This window comes from Lytechinus variegatus, chromosome 10 (assembly GCF_018143015.1).
Source record: "Lytechinus variegatus isolate NC3 chromosome 10, Lvar_3.0, whole genome shotgun sequence".
Classification (NCBI taxonomy): domain Eukaryota; kingdom Metazoa; phylum Echinodermata; class Echinoidea; order Temnopleuroida; family Toxopneustidae; genus Lytechinus; species Lytechinus variegatus.
The window spans coordinates 33,958,000-33,977,274 of record NC_054749.1 but is presented as its reverse complement, the minus strand read 5'-3'; the positions used below and the strand labels follow the sequence as shown (position 1 = coordinate 33,977,274).

General features: G+C 35.7%; 2 protein-coding genes across 2 annotated transcripts in view; one reads left to right on the top strand and one right to left on the bottom strand.

Annotated features, from left to right (window-relative positions):
* Positions 1 to 38: 38 nt before the first annotated feature.
* Positions 39 to 6,314, bottom strand: LOC121422821 (proline-rich protein 12-like). Its single transcript, XM_041618031.1, has 3 exons — positions 5,741 to 6,314; positions 2,431 to 2,673; positions 39 to 1,710 (listed from the first exon to the last, which is right to left on the bottom strand). The coding sequence occupies exons 1-3, from the start codon at positions 6,260 to 6,262 to the stop codon at positions 1,606 to 1,608; spliced, it is 870 nt and encodes a 289-aa protein (XP_041473965.1). The 5' UTR covers positions 6,263 to 6,314; the 3' UTR covers positions 39 to 1,605.
* Positions 6,315 to 14,052: 7,738 nt separating this feature from the next.
* Positions 14,053 to 19,275, top strand: part of LOC121422945 (transmembrane protein 220-like) — an 11,775-nt gene continuing 6,552 nt past the window's right edge. The window contains exons 1-4 of the mRNA XM_041618187.1: positions 14,053 to 14,178; positions 15,247 to 15,420; positions 17,399 to 17,428; positions 18,942 to 19,002. Of these exons, the coding sequence (XP_041474121.1) occupies positions 15,298 to 15,420; positions 17,399 to 17,428; positions 18,942 to 19,002 (214 nt within the window). The 5' untranslated portion in view covers positions 14,053 to 14,178; positions 15,247 to 15,297. The remainder of the gene's footprint in view (positions 14,179 to 15,246; positions 15,421 to 17,398; positions 17,429 to 18,941; positions 19,003 to 19,275) is intronic.

The following is a 19,275-nucleotide window of genomic DNA, read 5'->3' as shown; positions in this document are numbered from 1 at the left end:
CTCTCCAGAATCAACAAAACGGTAACAAGCTCTCATAGTTTGCATAAAATCAAATGTACACAGTAGAGTGCACACATTTATTAACATGTCATGCTACAACCATACTTTTCACATAGAATGACTATTCAATATAAGATACATAGCATGTCATTTTAGAGTACCTTTCAATACAGTATTGTTTCCACTTTTTAGACATGTTATCTTTTTTCTTAAATCCACTCTTAAATTGAGTTAGGAAATTAAAGATCGCAATACATACCAAAACAATGATTCATATTATTGCTGCAGGATTAAATTTCATGAAGTTTGCACATTTATTTCCATTATTTTGGTTCCTATTAGCATGGATGTTAGGTAGAAAATGGTGCAATGGAATTTACGATTTTAAATGTAGATATGTATGAACAATAATTACCCAAGACAGCCCTACTCTATGTTACATGAAGGATATCATACAAGTACTGTCAGAAGCCAATTGCCCGTTGTAAATAAATGCTAGGCTCTAGTATAAATCACCTCCGAGTGATCTTTACAAATTGAGTCCAGAAAAATGAGCCAATATTTAGTAGCTACATGTAAATCAGTAACCCTGAAGAGGCACCTCAATTACAATAGAAAATAAAGAATTGTATACCTAACTACCCTCAGATAGAATGTTAAATCTGTGACAACTTCACCTGTTAACTGCCTTCATATCCTGCTCTCTACACAGCTTATCAAAAAGACTAGAAGAAACTGCTAAAGATGGCCAGAAACATACTTCAGGGGTGTGAGTGGTCACTCAAAAAAATCTGAAAAAAGCTGAAGAGTGTTGAAAATGTCTGAAAAAGAAAGACCTCTCATACTTTTTGCACAGAGGAAAGCCAAAAATAATCTGAAATTCAGCTGAAAATCAAAACGAAAAAAAATCGGAAATCAGATAAAAATCTGAACTCTCACACCCCTGATACATGTAATTTGTGTAAGAAAGTGGATAATTCAAAAATATATAAATAGCAGTTTAAAGTTTACACAGGTTGATATTTGATATATTTCATCTTGCAACTCTCATGCATACACAACTTCGGAGGGAGGTGGTATTTTTATTAGAATACACTAAATAACGATACATGTAAGTGTCCAAAGTCCAATCATGGATGAAAACTCAGAAAGTGATTAGTAGGAATAGATTTTACAGCTCTATTGATCTTTAAAAGCCAAATTGAATAGTAATTCATTTATCATTCACATATTTCTGAGTGGTTTTCTTGAAACATTGACCCATTACACAAGCACAACTCTGACAAAACACCCCCCCCTAATAAAGGTATTATAAAGGCATAATTCACATAATGCCCCTACCCCCCCTCCCCACCCCCCAGAAAGAAAAAGGTTTATTATTCACCTTTTGAGTGTCACACTAAGATGTTTTGACTTGGTTCAAACAAAGGCTAAATATATAATAGAAAATGTTACCCTAATTCATTATTTTATCAATCTCAAAGCAATGACGATGAAAATTAATGGATGGTTTGCATGGACATTGGAGAAAGCATACTGATATAGAAGCAATACTTAATACTTGGGGTAAATACTACTCTAAAGCTTGTCATGGTATAGCAGAGACTATCTGCTTTCAGAGGGAGGAGCAGCGACAGAGATCCCTGGCATAGGGGGCGTCATACCTCCAGTCATTCCACCTGCTGTGGCAGCATTAGGACCAAGTAATATCTGGGGAAACAAAGCAGAAAAAAAAATCATTACCTGCATACAAAATTCAAAGTGCTTGACTTTTTTAATTTCTATTGTAGATCCTCATTCTATATTTCATGAATCCACTGGTCTGCAGGTTTTCACTGGTGTCCAGCTGCATCAGTCGACCACCAGTTGACCGGTCCATTCAACTCAGGTCTAGTTATTTCACAATATTAGTGTAGTGCCCCTTCAAACAGTTCATTCAAATTGGTTACAAAATGAGAAAAATATAAAATTTAGAGTGTTACAAATGCATTTTCTTATTGTAGTCCTCAATTTTGTTGTTTGTTGCTTCCAAGTTGACAAGTTTAGTAAAGCAACTCCCCATATGTTTCCTACAGTAAGTTTCATATTTTCTCAATTATAATTCAAGGTGCAGCCTGTCTCCTAATATTCTAGTCTGAAAGCACTGGAAGAAGAAAAAAAAAACCCCAGATAGATCAGAGTTGCCATTTTGAATCAACATTCCCAACGTGGACCACCAAAGAAAATAAATTGAGAAGCTTTTCAAACTTTCTCATAAGTAACAGAGTTTTATGGATTTAAAAAAAATGTTGCTAAATGTATCTTCTCTTTTTATTAATAACATATCCCAGGGTTTTATGTTTTTCATTCTCCTTTGAATGTCAAAATAGTTAACATGATTTACAACATATGACACAGTCCTGAAGGGGAGATCAAGTTAGACCTTCATACCTGTTTCTGTCTCTGAATCTGAGCTTGTTCCATGTGCACCATCTCTGTCTCAAAGACAATAGGGAGGATGAGAAGCATGAATGATGTGCTACCAATCCACAGGGCACTCCTGCTGAAATTAAAGAGCTTCTTCATACTGCTGACTGATAAATTAAATGTGACACCTGCCACTGTGCATAATGTTGATGGGAACATCTCTGTCAGACCCATCAGTCTTTCTGTCAACGTCTCATCCTCAAAGTCCTGCATACAAACAAAATTAATTCATTAATAATAATAACAAATAAATATAATGACAATAATAACAAAATATAATAATTGATAATACTAATAATAATAATAAATAATAAATACTGCTACTACTACTACTACTCCTACTACTACTACTACTACTACTACTACTACTACTACTACTACTTCTACTACTACTACTACTACTACTACTACTACTACTACTACTACTACTACTACTACTACTACTATTACTACTATTACTACTACTACTACTACTACTACTACTACTACTACTACTACTACTACTACTACTACTACTACTACTACTATACTTCTACTACTTCTACTACTACTACTACTACTAATAATAATAATAATAGTAATAATAATAATGTTAATGTCATATTTTACCCAGGGAACCCACATCAGTTCTGAAAACTGTTCTACCAGCGGGCCCTACTTATCATGATAAATGTTATTATTACCCCATTTAAGGCCTCAAAATATGGTATCACATCAAAATTCCTGAAGAAGGTTTAAATTGGTCCATTCGCTGTGTGTAAAAACACAACAGGGCACCATTGATTTTTTTAAAGGGAATCCAGCCTTGCAATGTTGTGGTTGAAAGGAGAAAAATAAATAAAACAAAATGGCGAAAGTTTGAAAAAAATCAGACATGCAATAAGAAAATCATAGCTTTATCAAAATTTATATCCCTAAGGCTATATGGATTTCATATTGGCAACTGGGTAAGTAAATTAGGACAAGGCCAAGAACAATTTTCCCACAGGCCATGTACTTAAATGGTTTTCTCCTATTAAGGTACCCATTCCCCCTGGTTATATCCAGGCCAGGTAGTACATTGTTTTATGTCCTCATGAAAGAAAAAATAAAATTTGAACTTGAAAAATGACATTTAAGCAATTTTATGTATTGGAGCATATGGAAGAGTCAACCTTGCCATCACTATGAGTGACACTACATATGTGGCCAATTTAAAGTCTCCATGCCAATATGCATGGCATGTCTAGAAAGCTGGCAGCTGTCTGTTTCGAGGAGGTTTTTAAACATTTTTAAATTTCTCCTTGTACACAGACAGCTTGCGATCGTGCAGCCGCCATTAGGTTTACAATGCAAAATCCCCCTGACGGGGCTCAATGGCTCATCTATTTCTGTCTTTATTTCATAAAAATATATAAAAAAGAACTGTACCAAAATAAAGATTATTATTCCATTTTGGCCTGAAATGCACCAAAATGGGGGAAAAAATTAAAAGGGGGAAAACAGCGACTTTATTCGGCTGTCACTCAACTTCAATTCCCTGTTTTATCTGAACTTAAAGGTCAAGTCCACCTCAGAAAAATGTTGATTTGAATCAATAGAGAAAAATCAGACAAGCGCAATGCTGAAAATTTCATCAAAATCGGATGTAAAATAAGAAAGTTATGACATTTCAAAGTTTTGCTTATTTTCAACAAAATAGTTATATGAACGAGCCAGTTACATCCAAATGTGAGAGTCGGTGATGTCACTCACTCACTATTTCTTTTATTTTTTATTGTTTGAATTATACAATATTTCAATTTTTACGAATTTGACGATTAGCATTTCTTTGCCTGAAACACAAGATGTTAAAATAATTTAATTCCACATGTTCAGGGAGGAATGAAACTTCATTTCACATGACAATGACGAGAAAATAAAAATATTTCATATAATAAAAATACAAAAGAAATAGTGAGTGACTGATGTCATCAGTTTCCTCATTTGGATGTAACTGGCTTGTTCATATAACTATTTTGTTGATAATAAGCGAAACTTTGAAATGCCATAACTTTCTTATTTTACATCCGATTTTGATGAAATTTTCAGTGTTATGCTTGTTGAATTTTTCTCTTTTTTTCAAATCAAGTTTTTGTTGGGGTGGACTTGTCCTTTAATACATAAACATATGGCCTTTGAGTCCCTGTACAGATCGAGCTACAACTTCAGTCTCTGTATTTGATGAGAGGAGCCAACAGATTTCTGCGGAACAACTAACATAACAGAGACCGAAGCTCTTGGTCTATGGTACATGTATATCTAGCAATGATTACCATTTTTTGCAATTTTTAAAAATTCATAACTTTCTTGTTTGTTTGTCCAATATTCAAACTTTCACCCATCAACTTGTCTGATTATTTTCTTTTTCCTCTGAAAAAAAGTTTTTATTCAAATTGGATTCCCCTTATATCTAAAAATGAATATGATTTTGGCACATTTTCACTTAATACTCAATTCTCGAGACTTAGAGGAGATATCTAAGACTAGGATAGACTCAAAAACAAAATACATGTAACTACTAAATTTATGTATGGCAGTGAGTCAAAATTTTGCACGTGTCCATACTTCGTGGACGGTCATTCTCTAAAAACTAGCCAATATCCTTAAAATCTGACATCATCAATGTGAAAAGCGACCTAAAATTACCCTTTGCCTGTAAGTTTCTTTAGGATGAGTTCAGTATTCATGAAAATATTGACAAAAGATCAGCAAATTTGTCACCGTTAGCAACCATTTTGAAGAAATCTGATATTCTCAACAAGCATCACGATTTTACCACTTTGCAAGCAGTTAAATGTGGTACTGATTCTACATGTATAGCATTTTGCCATCAATCTGATATAAATATTTCACTTTTTGAGCTTGAGTTTTTGTTTAAATCTCCACAAAACCTTTGGTCCGCGAAGTTAGGTCACACTTTTTCAAAACGGTTTTCTAGCACAGGGCGCATTCGCCGATCGGAATAGAATTTCAAGATAGCGATACCGGCAAAACCCCTTGACCTACTTTACATTTTCGTCCGTGACTTATAGTTTAAGATCTTGCTGTCAATGTGGTAACTATTTCTTGAATTGGTTTTGTATAAATTATGAATATTTTGTGAGCAAATTTAAGCCTGATAAATATTTTTGAAAAGTCCGCGAAGTTTGGAGTTTGGACACGCATCACAGGAGTTTAAAGGAATTTGCTGGACTTGTATTCACTTGATCTAGACATCAGAATTTCAATTCAATTAAAATAATATTTTTCTTACATCGTCATCATCATCATCAACTAGCGGTGCCTTTGTCGGTAGTTTTGATGATCTCACTGTCGCTGAAGCTGGACGAGTTTTGGTAGTGGTACTTGGCTCTGGATTTGGCTGTGGTGGAGGAACAGGTGTAAGTGTGGATTGGGCTGGTGCGGGTTGGGCTGGTGCGGGTTGGGCTGTCGCGGGTTGGGCTGTCGCGGGTTGGGCTGGCGCAGGTGCAGGTTGGGTTTGCGGTGTTGGTTCCAACAGTTCGCTTGCAGGCACTGCCGCCTGAGGCTCAGGCTCCGAGGGAGGCGAGGGTTCCGATGGAACGGAGTCCGGCTGTTCATCGGTGGCTACTGCAGACTCCTCCTGTTGAATCTCTGTCTGACTCGGAATAACTACAAGATCGTCATCTAAAATTGAATCGGTCAGTGCTTCTGTTGATTCGTCTTTCTTTTCTTCAACATCGGAAGTTTGTTTTTCAGTTATTTCTGGTGGAACAATCGCTTCTGGTAACTCTTCATGATGATCACCACCCTCCATGTTGACTGGCCTTAATAAAAGTTCACCTAAGTTCCACACGTGTAAATTTTTGTTGTCGTCGTCGAAGTTTTATCCAGTAAAAAACGTGTGATTCATACCGCCCTCTTTTTTGCTCACATCAGCATACAAAAATTTTTACCAGAAAGAAATCGAGGAGGGAGGCGGGGTTGCATGTAGGCCGGGTCAATCCCTTTCATTTCTGTTATTTACATACTGCTTTATACTTACTTTGTTAACCTGATGACTTGAAATTAGAATAAATTCAATCAATCCCGTAGGATTCAGACTGGGGTCAAGGATTGGATACTCACGGCGATGAATCCCGAATATCCATAATGCTGTAATCAAATCAATTTTTAATCATTTTCAAATCAATCAATCCCAAGGATACATAATCAATCAACAAGCAGGTCTTGCACGGGCAACCCATATCCTACCAAACAGACCCCTTTTTTGGTCCTTCGTTTTTGGTCAATTGGTTATATAGATTATTATTATTTACAAGCATACATGAATGTCTTTCAATTTGATTCTTTTTTTTTCTTTTCACATTATTGCCAATGTTCCTTATCCTACCCAGGGCACTAGCCCTGGAAATGATTTTTTTGTTTGGGTTGCTGAAAAGCGCCCCCCCCCCCTTAAAAGGATATTTTTAAAAAGGGTGTTTTTTTTACTACAAGTTTATGTAATGTGGGTCCAGTCAAGCAAAAAAGAAGAAGAAAAAAGGTTTCAAACAAATGAATGTAATTTTGGATTACATTTCTCTTTTTTTGTCACCCCTTCCTGAATTCCAGGGGGTGGTGCTTCCGAGGGCCATAGTGTTCCTATCCTTCTGTTGATTTCGGATAGTATGATTTGTAATCCAACTTTTTTGTTTACTTCAGTAGATATATCTTTGTTAGTATGAGTTTTGCATATTTAATCCGGGATGTGATTTTTTTTACTGCTTTGTACATTTCATTTTTGGCGATTATCTGATAATATATATTCTACATAATCTGTTTCGTAGTTTCGTTAGTATTGACTTGAGTATGTGTTTTCTGGAATTTATATTTTTCACATTTTATGAAGTTTATTCTTCTGTGTAAACAAGTGTGAATGAGTTTAAACATTTACCCAGTTATGCTAGATGCCTGTTGTGAATATCATGCATATTTGTTAATTCCCAATTGCCTGAATTCAGTTATTTGACGAACTTTTTCATCACTATGCTATCATGATTATAATTATGATTTTATAGGGTTGTATATTACACAATTACTTTATAGTTATTGATTCACTCAAATTTCTAGTTCCTATATATGTAAGCCTTATTTCATTACTTTCGTTTCAGTGGGTTTTATCAGTGAATAATATATACTATTTGTAGTTCATTTTTTTGCCTCTATTTGAGAGGATTTATTAACATCAAAATCAGGGGTTACACAATAAATCACATTCAAATCAAAGGTTACACAATCATAAATCATGAAACATATAAGTATTATTACAATAATTACAAAGTCATATCTACGTTACATAGGTTTTCTTACATGAATCGTAACAAGCGCTTGGGCAGTTCATCTTTTTTTTGGTCTTTTGGTCTTTTTACTAGCAGTATTTGTAGTTCATATTTATATTTTTTGTAGTGATAACTTTAACATTTTATCCATTTCATGATATCTCCTTTTATTTTTGTATAATGACATTATAACACTTATTTTATTTTATTTCATTTTATTTTCTAACCGTGATTTCCTGTTTTCATCAGATCATTGATGAAAAACACCTTCTTGCTGATCTTTACTTGACTAAAACATATTCTAATAAAATGAAGTATAAGATAGCAAGATGGCGATTCAAATGTTCAAAGCCTTGAGAGGGACGGGTCGGTGTGGTACCAGCCCTCCCTTTGAATAATGTCTCGGAGTTGAGACTCTCAAGTTAAGAGGCACATGCAGCCAGTTTGCTTGCGTGCTTGCAATGGTTTGAGGCAATCCAATTCAAGCTTGAAAGGACAGTCCAAAATACACGACAGTACTCCCATTATTTTGTTTCTCTTTTCTCCGAGTCTCGATCCCCTCCCCCTCAAATCACTCGATCTCTTTCCTTTTATTCGGTATTTTTTTCTTCTTTGTTAAGGATTTCCTATTTTCATTGTTTTTATTTTCACTGCTTGAGAAATCATAGGGGGTTTTGCCCCACCCCCTTTAGTCATGTTAGTGCCACCCATTTATAGAAAACAAAATTTTAGTTCATTTCTTTCCAACGCCCTCCTTCGATGAAAATACGTTCCTCCTGACCCTTTTAATTTTAAACAACGGTAGCGTATATGAGCCCCCCCCCCCCCGAAATATATATATATATTGTTTGTCATAACCTTTCTTTTATTAAATCTTTCATGGAAATGTTTTTTTTTAGTCCTAAGTGATTCTCTTAAATCTCTTCATCCTACTCCTTCAGCATTCATGCCCCTTTCCTATTCACTTTATTTCTGCCAGAGGCGCTGATTGGTCGGGGGAGGGGGGTAAATTTGACATAATGAGAGGAGATATTTGGAAGCATCATTACAGGCCTACCTAGCTGCTGGTATAATGCTCAAGTAAGGCTGTACTACCCTCAATCTCTTGAAATACGCAGAACCCGGAATTAACTGATTTTGTGAGGGAGCTAGGCGACGCGAAGTAGGAGCTGATTTTTTTTTTAATAAAATTATATTGACTGTTGCTTCAGTATTCGGATTTATGAAGAGGATAAGTATATCCTTGCGCAAATAAGCAACATGATTTTTGTTTAGTCTACTGCATGAAAAGGAAGTATTCCAAACGTCGTTTGAATTCATGAAAAGATAACTTGCATACATTTTTCTTCATAGTCACCTGACAGTCATTTGCCCTTTATTTTTTTTCTTTCTTCCTTCTTTTGTTTCCTCTTATATTATTTATCCATCCATTCATTTTTTGTTTGTATTATTCTTTTTTCTTCTCATATATGTTGGCCTGGAGGGGGGGGGGGGGTAGGTGACGCTGCCAATAGGTCTCGCTTTGCTTGCTCGCTTCGCAACTTTTTAATACATTTTACCCGATCTGCCATATCTTGCTCCTTCAAAATTGACTCAATACACCATTGCCATTGAAAGACATGAATCCTTCGCATACATTCGTAATTCCGAAGCTTCGTAATTCCGAAGGTTCGGTTATTCCGAAGGTTCGTATTTCCGAAGGTTCGTAATTCCGAAGGTTCGTAATTCCGAAGGTTCGTCAATCCGAAAACGAAATAAGGTTCGTAATTCCGAAGGTTCGTTAATCCGAAAACGAAATAAGGTTCGTAATTCCGAAGGTTCGTTAATCCGAAAACAAAATAAGGTTCGTAATTCCGAAGGTTCATTAATCCGAAAACGAAATAAGGTTCGTAATTCCGAAGGTTCGTTAATCCGAAAACAAAATAAGGTTCGTAATTCCGAAGGTTCATTAATCCGAAAACGAAATAAGGTTCGTAATTCCGAAGGTTCGTTAATCCGAAAACGAAATAAGGTTCGTTAATCCGAAAACGAAATAAGGTTCGTTTATCCGAAAACGAAATAAGGTTCGTTAATCCGAAAATTAAATAAGGTTCGTATTTCCGAAAATGAAAATAATTCATTTTGGTAACAAAAAAACGATGTTGTCATTACAAGATTACAAGATATTATGCAATGATAGTAATAACGATCGATGATGTGTGTTGGGGCCAAAGCATGTATTTCATTAAGAATGGCGCCCTGATCAAGCATAGGCTAATTTCGATTTTATCTGAGCAATTGCTGCCTATAGGCAAACGGTTTAATTAAAGATGCAGGGGATCAAGTGTGTTGGAAGCGTGCGAGCAACCTCTAGATAGGATTTGTATTGGAGGGGATGTCAATTTTAATAACAGCTTCTGCTGGTAATAAAAATAAAAATAATACTAATAATGATCCTTGTGAGATGTTGAAAGCGCGAATCGCAAGCTGAAACTATATTTCATGTAACAAGACGTGAAGTGAGCATTCGGAGCATTTTTTGTAATCGTGAGAAAGATGTGTATCTTTCTAAAGAATTAATGCGAGGGCGAGTTGTAATTTGTTTATATACTGACCTGGGGCCCATTGCATGAAACTTTTTACCTGAGAAAACTCAGGTTGTTTTTACAGTTTTTGCCCTGTGCTAAAGTAATTGGCGGAAATCAGACTAACCTTAGTTTTCAGTTTTTACCAGAGTTTTCTCAGGTAAAAAGTTTTATGCAACAGGCTTCAGAAAGTAATCTTTTAAGGACTGCATTTGGTGACTCATGAATAGAATATATATCTCACGAACTATATAATGAGAGCGCGAACCGCAAGCTTAAAATTTGTGATACAACCTGAAAACTGGACATTTCATACTTCTTTTTTTGTAACCAGGAATAGAATGAGTTCCTCAATAAACAATACTTGATGCGAGCGAGAAACGTGAGCCAAATTTTTCCGATTTTCCAACCTGAAAACTGGACATTCTATAGCATTCTTGTAAAAAAAATAATAATAGCTGGGAGAATAGTTTTCAGAACTGAAGTGGCTTCCCTGGGTAAATGATATCCATATCAATATCATCATTCTAGGCCCACATGAAATTTCCAAAAGTTTGAGCACGTGATTCGCTCGCAACATCTCACAAGGATGCCCTTTTCACATTATTGACCAAAGAGGTGAATTTTACATCTTCAGATTTGACTTTTTCCCCCAAACCGCTTGCTCTCTACGCTCGCAGAAATGAAACGTAAATATATAACTTTAGCATGTTTAGTGATCACTTAAAAAATTGTGCTCAATTTAGTTACTACAAAAACACACAACCTCTTTACACAGATGATAATCTAATGGTGAAAATATCCGTTTGCACCAAATTGCCCCTATTGGCCCCCTTTTTTTAAGTTGCCCCCCCCAAAAAAAAAAATAATAATAAAACGTTCCGCCGCCATTGGCTAAAACACGCATCGTCTTCATGGCTAACTGCAAAAAGTTCTTAAAATGTCCCCTATAGATCAGATCAGAGCTTATATATTTAAAAATTCTGTTCGCGCTTCTTGCTAGCAGTTATTAGCTAAATTTAGTTACTAATACCCTTTTTACACAAGCTAAAATTTCCTTAACCCCGTACTATAGGTGGGGCTAAATGGCAATTTAGCCCCACCTATAGTACGGGGTTAAGGATAGTACGGGGTTAGCGATAGTCCGGTGTTAAGAAAATCCTGTGTAAAAAGGGTAATAGGCATCTCGCCTTTAAGTTCGTAAACATATTGCCCATCATATTAACAAAAATATAGCTCGCGCTCGCATTATTTAAAAAGGGTTTATCATGTTATTACATATTTACTTTATTTTATAAGGATAAAGCTAATTATTGACTGTTAGGACTACCCTTTCAAAGAAACAAACAAAAATCAACTTTAAACTGCCGATCAAGGAAAATATGGCTAAAAAAAATCCCCCCCCCCCCCTCTATTTGACGAAAGTTGGATCCGCCGGGAGGGAGGCAGGGGGCATCAAAAATGGAATAAAAAACAGGGGAATTAATATTTTCCAAAATGGAAAAGTTCCTTTTTCAAAAATAAATATGCCGTTTTTCATGTTTTTTCGAAATAAAATACTCTTTTTAAAGAATACAAGTTAAGTTAAGTTTTCAGGCTGGAATATTGAAAAATTTCAGCTTGCGCTTCGCACTCTCATTCGATTGGTGAAATATGCATCCTAAAGAGGTCACTAAATGCTTTCTTAACAGGTTCCTTTTCTGGTCAGTATGTTTAAGCTCGCGTTTTGCGCTCGTGTTAATTCTTTAGTTAGATGCACATCTTTTTAATGACAGCAGAAATCTGCTCGGATTTTTAAAAACTAATTTTCATTTTTTATTGAAATAACCTAAAGTTTAGCTTGTGATTCACGCTCGCAACACCTCGCAATAATGCCATTTTAAGAATAACTGACCACAAAAAACGTTATACAACTTCACCTTTGAATTTGTTTTACCAAGCCGCTCGCTCATTATACTCTCTCCCGAAAAATAAAGCCTAAATATACATTTTGCCATAATAAGAAGTCACTTCAAAAAAGTTATTCTCTACTTAATCACTATCAAACCGACAATGACTTCAAGCAGATGATAATCTTAAGGTGAAAATATCACCACAGTCCCAATTTTGACGTACATGTATGAGTTTCATTTTTTGGCTTTACCCCCAACGAAAATTCGTTCGGCCGCCCTTGCCTTCCCATCCTCATATGATAATTGAACGGCAACAGTGTCCCCCGCCCCCCTCCCCTTGCCTCTGCCTCTGCTTTCCCGGTTTTCATTTTTCGGATTAACGAACCTTATTTTGTTTTCGGATTAACGAACCTTATTTCGTTTTCGGATTAACGAACCTTCGGAAAAACGAACCTTATTTTGTTTTCGGATTAACGAACCTTCGGAAAAACGAACCTTATTTCGTTTTCGGATCAACGAACCTTCGGAATAACGAACCTTTTTTCGTTTTCGGATTAACGAACCTTCGGAACAACGAACCTTATTTCGTTTTCGGATTAACGAACCTTCGGAACAACGAACCTTATTTCGTTTTCGGATTATCGAACCTTCGGAATAACGAATCGTCGGAATTACGCCACAAATGTTCGGATTAACGAACCCTTTTTCGTTTTCGGATTAACGAACATCGAGGTATAGGCAATTTACGTGTTTCGGAATTACGAACCTTCGGAATAAAGAACCTTCGGAATTACGAAGCTTCGGAAATACGAAGTGTAACCGAATCCTTTCCTGTTTGTCCTGTCAAGCACATAATTAAACTTGGTGAAGGATCCGTGAGGGATCAATAACCCCTTGAAAATCAGGATTCATGTCTTTTATAGGAACCATAGCATAATTTGTTTCACCAAATAATTTTTAAAGGTACCATAACATATTTTGTTTCACATAATAAAATTTTTAATTCCCAATTAACAATGCAAATCTTCTTACTTGGGTTTGACAAAAAGTCTTACTTATGAAGGTAAATTCAAGAGTAAATGAAGTATAAATGAAAAACAATGAATAAATAAATTTTTAAATGAAATTTGACAGCATATGATTCGAAAATTATGGTCAAGATAATGAAAAAATTAAAAGGAAGTCTGCTGATTAGCCAAAAGTCTAATCATCAAATTTCTCATTTCTGTCAAGTTGGCACAAGCCTCTTTTTGAACCTCCGACAAAAACGTCCCGTTTTCGCTCAAGCATGAACAACATTTATTTGTTTTAATGGCATTTCAAAGATAAGATCTTAGAGCATTAATTAACATCAAAATATAGATATAATAATTTGAAACAAATTTTTTATAGACTTTTCAAAACTGTCCCGTTTTTTATACGCACTGATAGTTTGCCACAAGAGGCGGTGACCCGGTCGAAGGGCTTGTATAGGCTGCTAAATTCACAATTTTGTGACCACATGAAAAATACACTTTCGGTCTGGTACTCCTTCATTTTTTTATTTTCCCATATTTTTTTCCGTTTTTTTTTCGTTATGGATCGAGGAGTGCACTAGCTAGTGCAGGACCCTGCCGATATTTCCGAGTTCTAGCTCCATTTCATTTTTCTTTCTAATTTGCTTAATTCCTCTATTGCCCTCCACCCTTTTGGCGGGATCAGCCTTTCAGAATTTTCTTGCCTCGGTCTTCGATTTTCTCCATAGTCATGATACGCCCCCGGCCCCGCGCCCCGACATGTTTCAATTTTGGAACAAAATTTTACTATAGTGGATGGCGTTCCATAGAGTTCGCGTGCCTGAATTAAGCGTACCATAATTAATTTCTAAAAAAAAAATATATTTGACGCCCATACTGAATCACAAGAGTCGAATTTACAGGGTCCAGATCGGGATTGCAGGGTGTACGCCATCATTCACAGGTAGGGATGCCTCATTTCGATACAGGTAGCATACGTTTTAGCAATATTAATAGATTGATGATATGATGATGGGAACATGCGGCGATTTTTTTTCACCGTGCCGTGACATGATCATGAAGTGGCCACTGGCACTGCCAGTGCAAGTGGCAGTGCACAGTGAGGGGATTCTGCAGTGACATGCAGTGCAGACCGTGCCAGTGGCTGGCGGGCAAGGGCCAAGCTAACCCAGTGAACTCCCGCCCGCTATGCGGGCGGGAGCCCAGGGGCCTGTTGCATGAAATGGTCTTTCGTAGAACCATATCGCTCAACTGTTTCACAAAGCCGATTTGGGCGATACCACGTACTTGTTCACTGCTACCATCTGGCCTGTGGAGAATCTACAGGTAGGACTATTGTTGGTATGCCAATGGCTTTATAGAGCACACACTTTAAAAAATCATTAAAATATCACTTTTGTGACCAAAATTACTAATTTTCATACAGTTTTAATTTATTTATCATTAGTAATGTGGGAATAATTTTTTGTATTCACCAGAGCGCTCAAAAACTTGAATTTTGGGCATATTTTTGTGTACGCCCTCTAAAAGGCTCTATTGACTGTTGGAAAGTAATATGGTAAGAAAATTTTCATTTTTTGATCTCTATTTTTAATTAAGAAAAAATGATATAAAGAATCAAATTTAAATAAGAGCCAAGCAGTATGAATTAACAGGTCTAATGGAAACTGTCAGTGTAAAAAAATCAAGCATTTGCCCCAAAGAAAAAGAGAAAATAAGCCAAACATTGCCACCCTTATTTTGTCACACATGGTGATATAACTGAGAAGTTGAGAACATGGTTATATTATAACCTTGTTCATTGAATGAGTGGGCGATACGAAGAATGGTCCTTGGAAAGACACCTCCAGACTAGCCTGGAGGCGTTCGGGAGTAAGAATCGACAAGAATCTTTGGTTTTTCAAGGTTAACTTGATTTTATTGAGTTTATTTCAATTGCTCTGACAAGATATGCAGGGTTTGTTCATGTTTGGATGATATAAAGTTGATAAAATCTTTTTCTTTGTACCAGCGGCCAGTACAGTACCACTTCCATATTGTGAAAGGTCATCTAGGATCAAAGATGGCCTCCAACACTGGTCCAGGATACAAGCCTCAGTATGGAGCCCATAGCAGTGCTACTAAACTGTGGGTGCTGATCAACGTCATAACCTGCGTCTTCTTCACACTAGCAGGTTTAGTCCAGGTAAGACCCAGACATTAAAGGACAAGTCCACCCCAACAAAAACTTGATTTGAATAAAAAGAGAAAAATCCAACAAGCATAACACTGAAAATTTCATCAAAATCGGATGTAATTTGTAAAATAAGAAAGTTATGACATGTTAAAGTTTCGCCTCATTTCACAAAACAGTTACATGTATATGCACATCTCGGTCAGTATGCAAATGAGGGAACTGATGACATCACTCACTCACTATTTCTTTTGTATTTTGTTATATGGAATATGAAATATTTTTATTTTCTCGTCATTGTCATGTGAAATGAAGTTTCATCCTCCCTGAACACGTGGAATTCCATTTATTTTAACATTTTGTGCTTCAGGCAAGGAGGTCCTAACCATCAAATTTGTAAAAAATTGAAATATTGTATAATTCAAACAATAAAAAACAAAAGAAATAGTGAGTGAGTGACATCGACTCTCTCATTTGGATGTAACTGGCTCGTTCATATAACTATTTTGTTAAAAATAAGCGAAACTTTGAAATGTCATAACTTTCTTATTGTACATCCGATTTTGATGAAATTTTCAGCATTGTGCTTGTCTGATTTTTCTTTAATGATTCAAATCAACATTTTTCTGAGGTGGACTTGACCTTTAAAGGTATTGTTTAGCTTTGTGAGCAGCAGATTAAAAAAATTCTCAAACCAAGATGAAACATGTGTACAAGTGCACTAATAAACCCTGAAAACAACCATTACTGAGAATGAAAAGCTAAAACTACAAGGCAATCCCGATTTTGTAAATGGGCGTCTTATAGACGCCTAAATAGTACACACAAGTGTATGAAATTAAGATGGTGTTTCCGGTCACTTTATACTTCAATTTTTGAAGCACTAAATAATTATTTTTGAACGTTATTTTTTTTCGGGGCTTCATATTTGTAACATATCACAGACACAGGTGACAAGTGTGACCTTCTAGCTCAGATTTTTTGAAAGTCAAACCAATGTTAACCAATCCCTTTAATCTCACTAGGGCCCCAGCGTTCCTTTTATGGTGAATTCTCGTATCTGCACCTACATTGAGCTTTGACAACACCACTAAGAATTTAAGTTGTGCATGTACTCTATGTGGCTGGTTCCAATCATTGATGTTGACATATTTAGCTGAATAAAAATATTCCCAAAGTTTATTGAATTCTTAAATGGGGCCTCTTTCATTATTTTTTCAAGCATATAATATTGTGATGGGTTCCCTCCCGTCACTCTCTCCTTTCTCTCTTCTATTAACTCATTAGACGGGACCCAGATCAGTTAATTGTGTCATTCACTCACGTGGTCAGCTTCCAATACCAGATCTCTCCCAAAACACATCCATAAATACAACCAACGCATATAAATTATACTTGAAATCAATCTTGAAGTTACAGCACTTTATTTCCGGGTAACTTACCCTTATACTTATACAAAACACTGTGTCACACGAGCGGCACCTCGAGATCATCTGCAGCGCCCGGCACGTACGTCCTCCCGCAAGGCCTCATAAACCGCAACTAACCATTTTCAATTGACCGACGGACATACGTGCCGTGCGCTGCAGCCGTCTCGCCACGTGCACGCACGTTTACATTAAACTGACTTCGTTACACAATATTTCATACCCTACAATGATATAGTAGAAATTTCATTTCATTTTTTAATTTATTGGTTTCTGCAACACTTATTCATAAACACATGAGCAATGAAAATACAATAATAATATACATATAACTGACAAGCAAAACATTGAACATGATTGCATTTTCTATTAATATATATCGATTGTTAGAAGGTTGCAGGGGTTACCACTATAAGTAGTAGAAATAAATAATAGAAATATAAATAGTAGAAATTTCCATTTATAATAAGGCCTATGTTTTTGAAAATGTACATTTAGAATTTTTGATTTAGGCAATTGAATTAATACATATTTTTCCTCTTCTATCCCTGTCTTTATTGCAGATTAATGACCAAGACCCATATTTATGGATGGTGAGTCAAACATATATCAGTTCATGTTCAAGTTGTGATATATTTAATTCAGTCTCATCTGTAAATTTATAACCATAGACAAAAGGGGAAAATATAACGTTTTCTGTTTGTGGTTATTTTTTTCTTTTATGAGTTCAGTTATATTCTATACGTACCTAAATGGTAATTAATGGGAGCTATATTTCAACTTATGGGGTGTATTGAATATTTTGGGAGCTACACAATTTTCTGACTTATCCATGCTATTTACACATGGCTGGTGAATTTATATCAATTTACACCAGTATTGGACACAAACCACATTATTTTCCTCTTCTAGAATATATAAGGACTGGCAGGCAAAAATTTACACTCGGAGGTCAGGGCAATTTCTCCTCAAAATGCTCAAAAGAATCCCTGGAAACCAAAATAAGGATTCCTGGAAATTCCCCAATGTTGTTGCCATGTTAAAGCTCATCCAATGTTTCAGATTCAGGTAGTAAGTTGTGATTTTTCAATAATAAAAAATGATTTTATTATTTTTGCCTTTGAAACGGTCACAATGTCTCTTATATGAGAATTTTTTACTACAATGGTCACAATATGATAAACAATTGATATAGTTCGTATTTAAATTGTCCTAGTATTGACTAGGTATCTTGAAAGTTGAATGCATTCATTATCTGAATGAGTTTTAAAGGGAAGTTCACCCTGAAGAAAAGTCTGGTGAAAATAGCAGAAAAAATGATAAAAAATATTGGTGAGAAGATTTGAAGAAAATCCACTGAAGGCTAAGAAATTTATTAGAATTTTTAGTTATGGATTTGTGACGTCATAAAACGAGCAGCTGGCCCATATGTTATGTAATATAAAATGCATAAATTTCAAATTTTTAATGGTCCCTTATGACTTAGTTTTGTTTCCTTTTAAGGAATGGGTGTGAAATTATTTGTTTATAATTATTGATATACTAAAGATATGTAAAAAACATTTTCAAAATGTGAAAATGACATTGATTTTTTTATCATATGCCATGTAGGAAAGCTGCTCGCATATGACTCAAAAGTCAAATGATTAAACTTCAAATAACTTTTTTATTGAGTAGAAGAAATAACCAGTTGTCTCATGATGTATCAAACGTAGTTGAAAAGCAACATTTCGTCTGCAAGCTGCTAGACTTTGTCAAGCAATGAGCAAAGACGCTGCTGCACACGGGTTATATATCATCTTCGCTCATTGTATAGTGTCTCATTATATATGGATAAAACAGGACTTGTTGGATAAAATGTTTGACAAGTCCTTTCGTGAAATGCTCCCCTGGTTATTTCCTCTACTCAATCCTTCACCACGATGAACCTCTTCCACATCAACTTTTTTATTCTTTGTTGAATTTTTCTCAAACCTTAGGCAATATTTTTTATTCCTTTTTTTCTGCTATTTTTTGAAATAAACTTTTTGTCAGGGTCAGCTTCCCCTTTAAAATATGCAATCAGTGTTATGAAAAGTAATGAATGATCTTATTTTCCCTCAACAGCCTGTGTACCTCATACCTGCTGCTCTGTGTTTCTCTATCGTATGGAATGCTGATATTGTTGGTAAGAACTGGAATTACCATTTGGTCTAATTCTACTTTCCGCCCTTTCACACAGTAAAAAAAAAATTTGAATGGTGATTCCAGTGAAAAATAAGGCCAATGACTAACTTTTTAGCACATGTGAGCCAAACTAGTATCCCGAACGCTATTAATCACGAATTCAAATTCTACTCCGGAGGTGAATTCCAGTTTAGTTTCACTCAATCAATGGTATAGATTTTCCGTGTGAAAGGTCCGATGATTTTAAAGACATATTGCAATCATTACAATGATG

Coding starts and splice junctions, on each gene's coding strand:
- LOC121422821 (XM_041618031.1), bottom strand. CDS start 6,262: ATGGAGGGTGGTGATCATCATGAAGAGTTACCAGAAGCGATTGTTCCA. Junction 2,674..5,740: donor TTGATGATGATGATGACGAT/GTAAGAAAAATA, acceptor GTTTGTATGCAG/GACTTTGAGGATGAGACGTT. Junction 1,711..2,430: donor AGATTCAGAGACAGAAACAG/GTATGAAGGTCT, acceptor TTGTTTCCCCAG/ATATTACTTGGTCCTAATGC.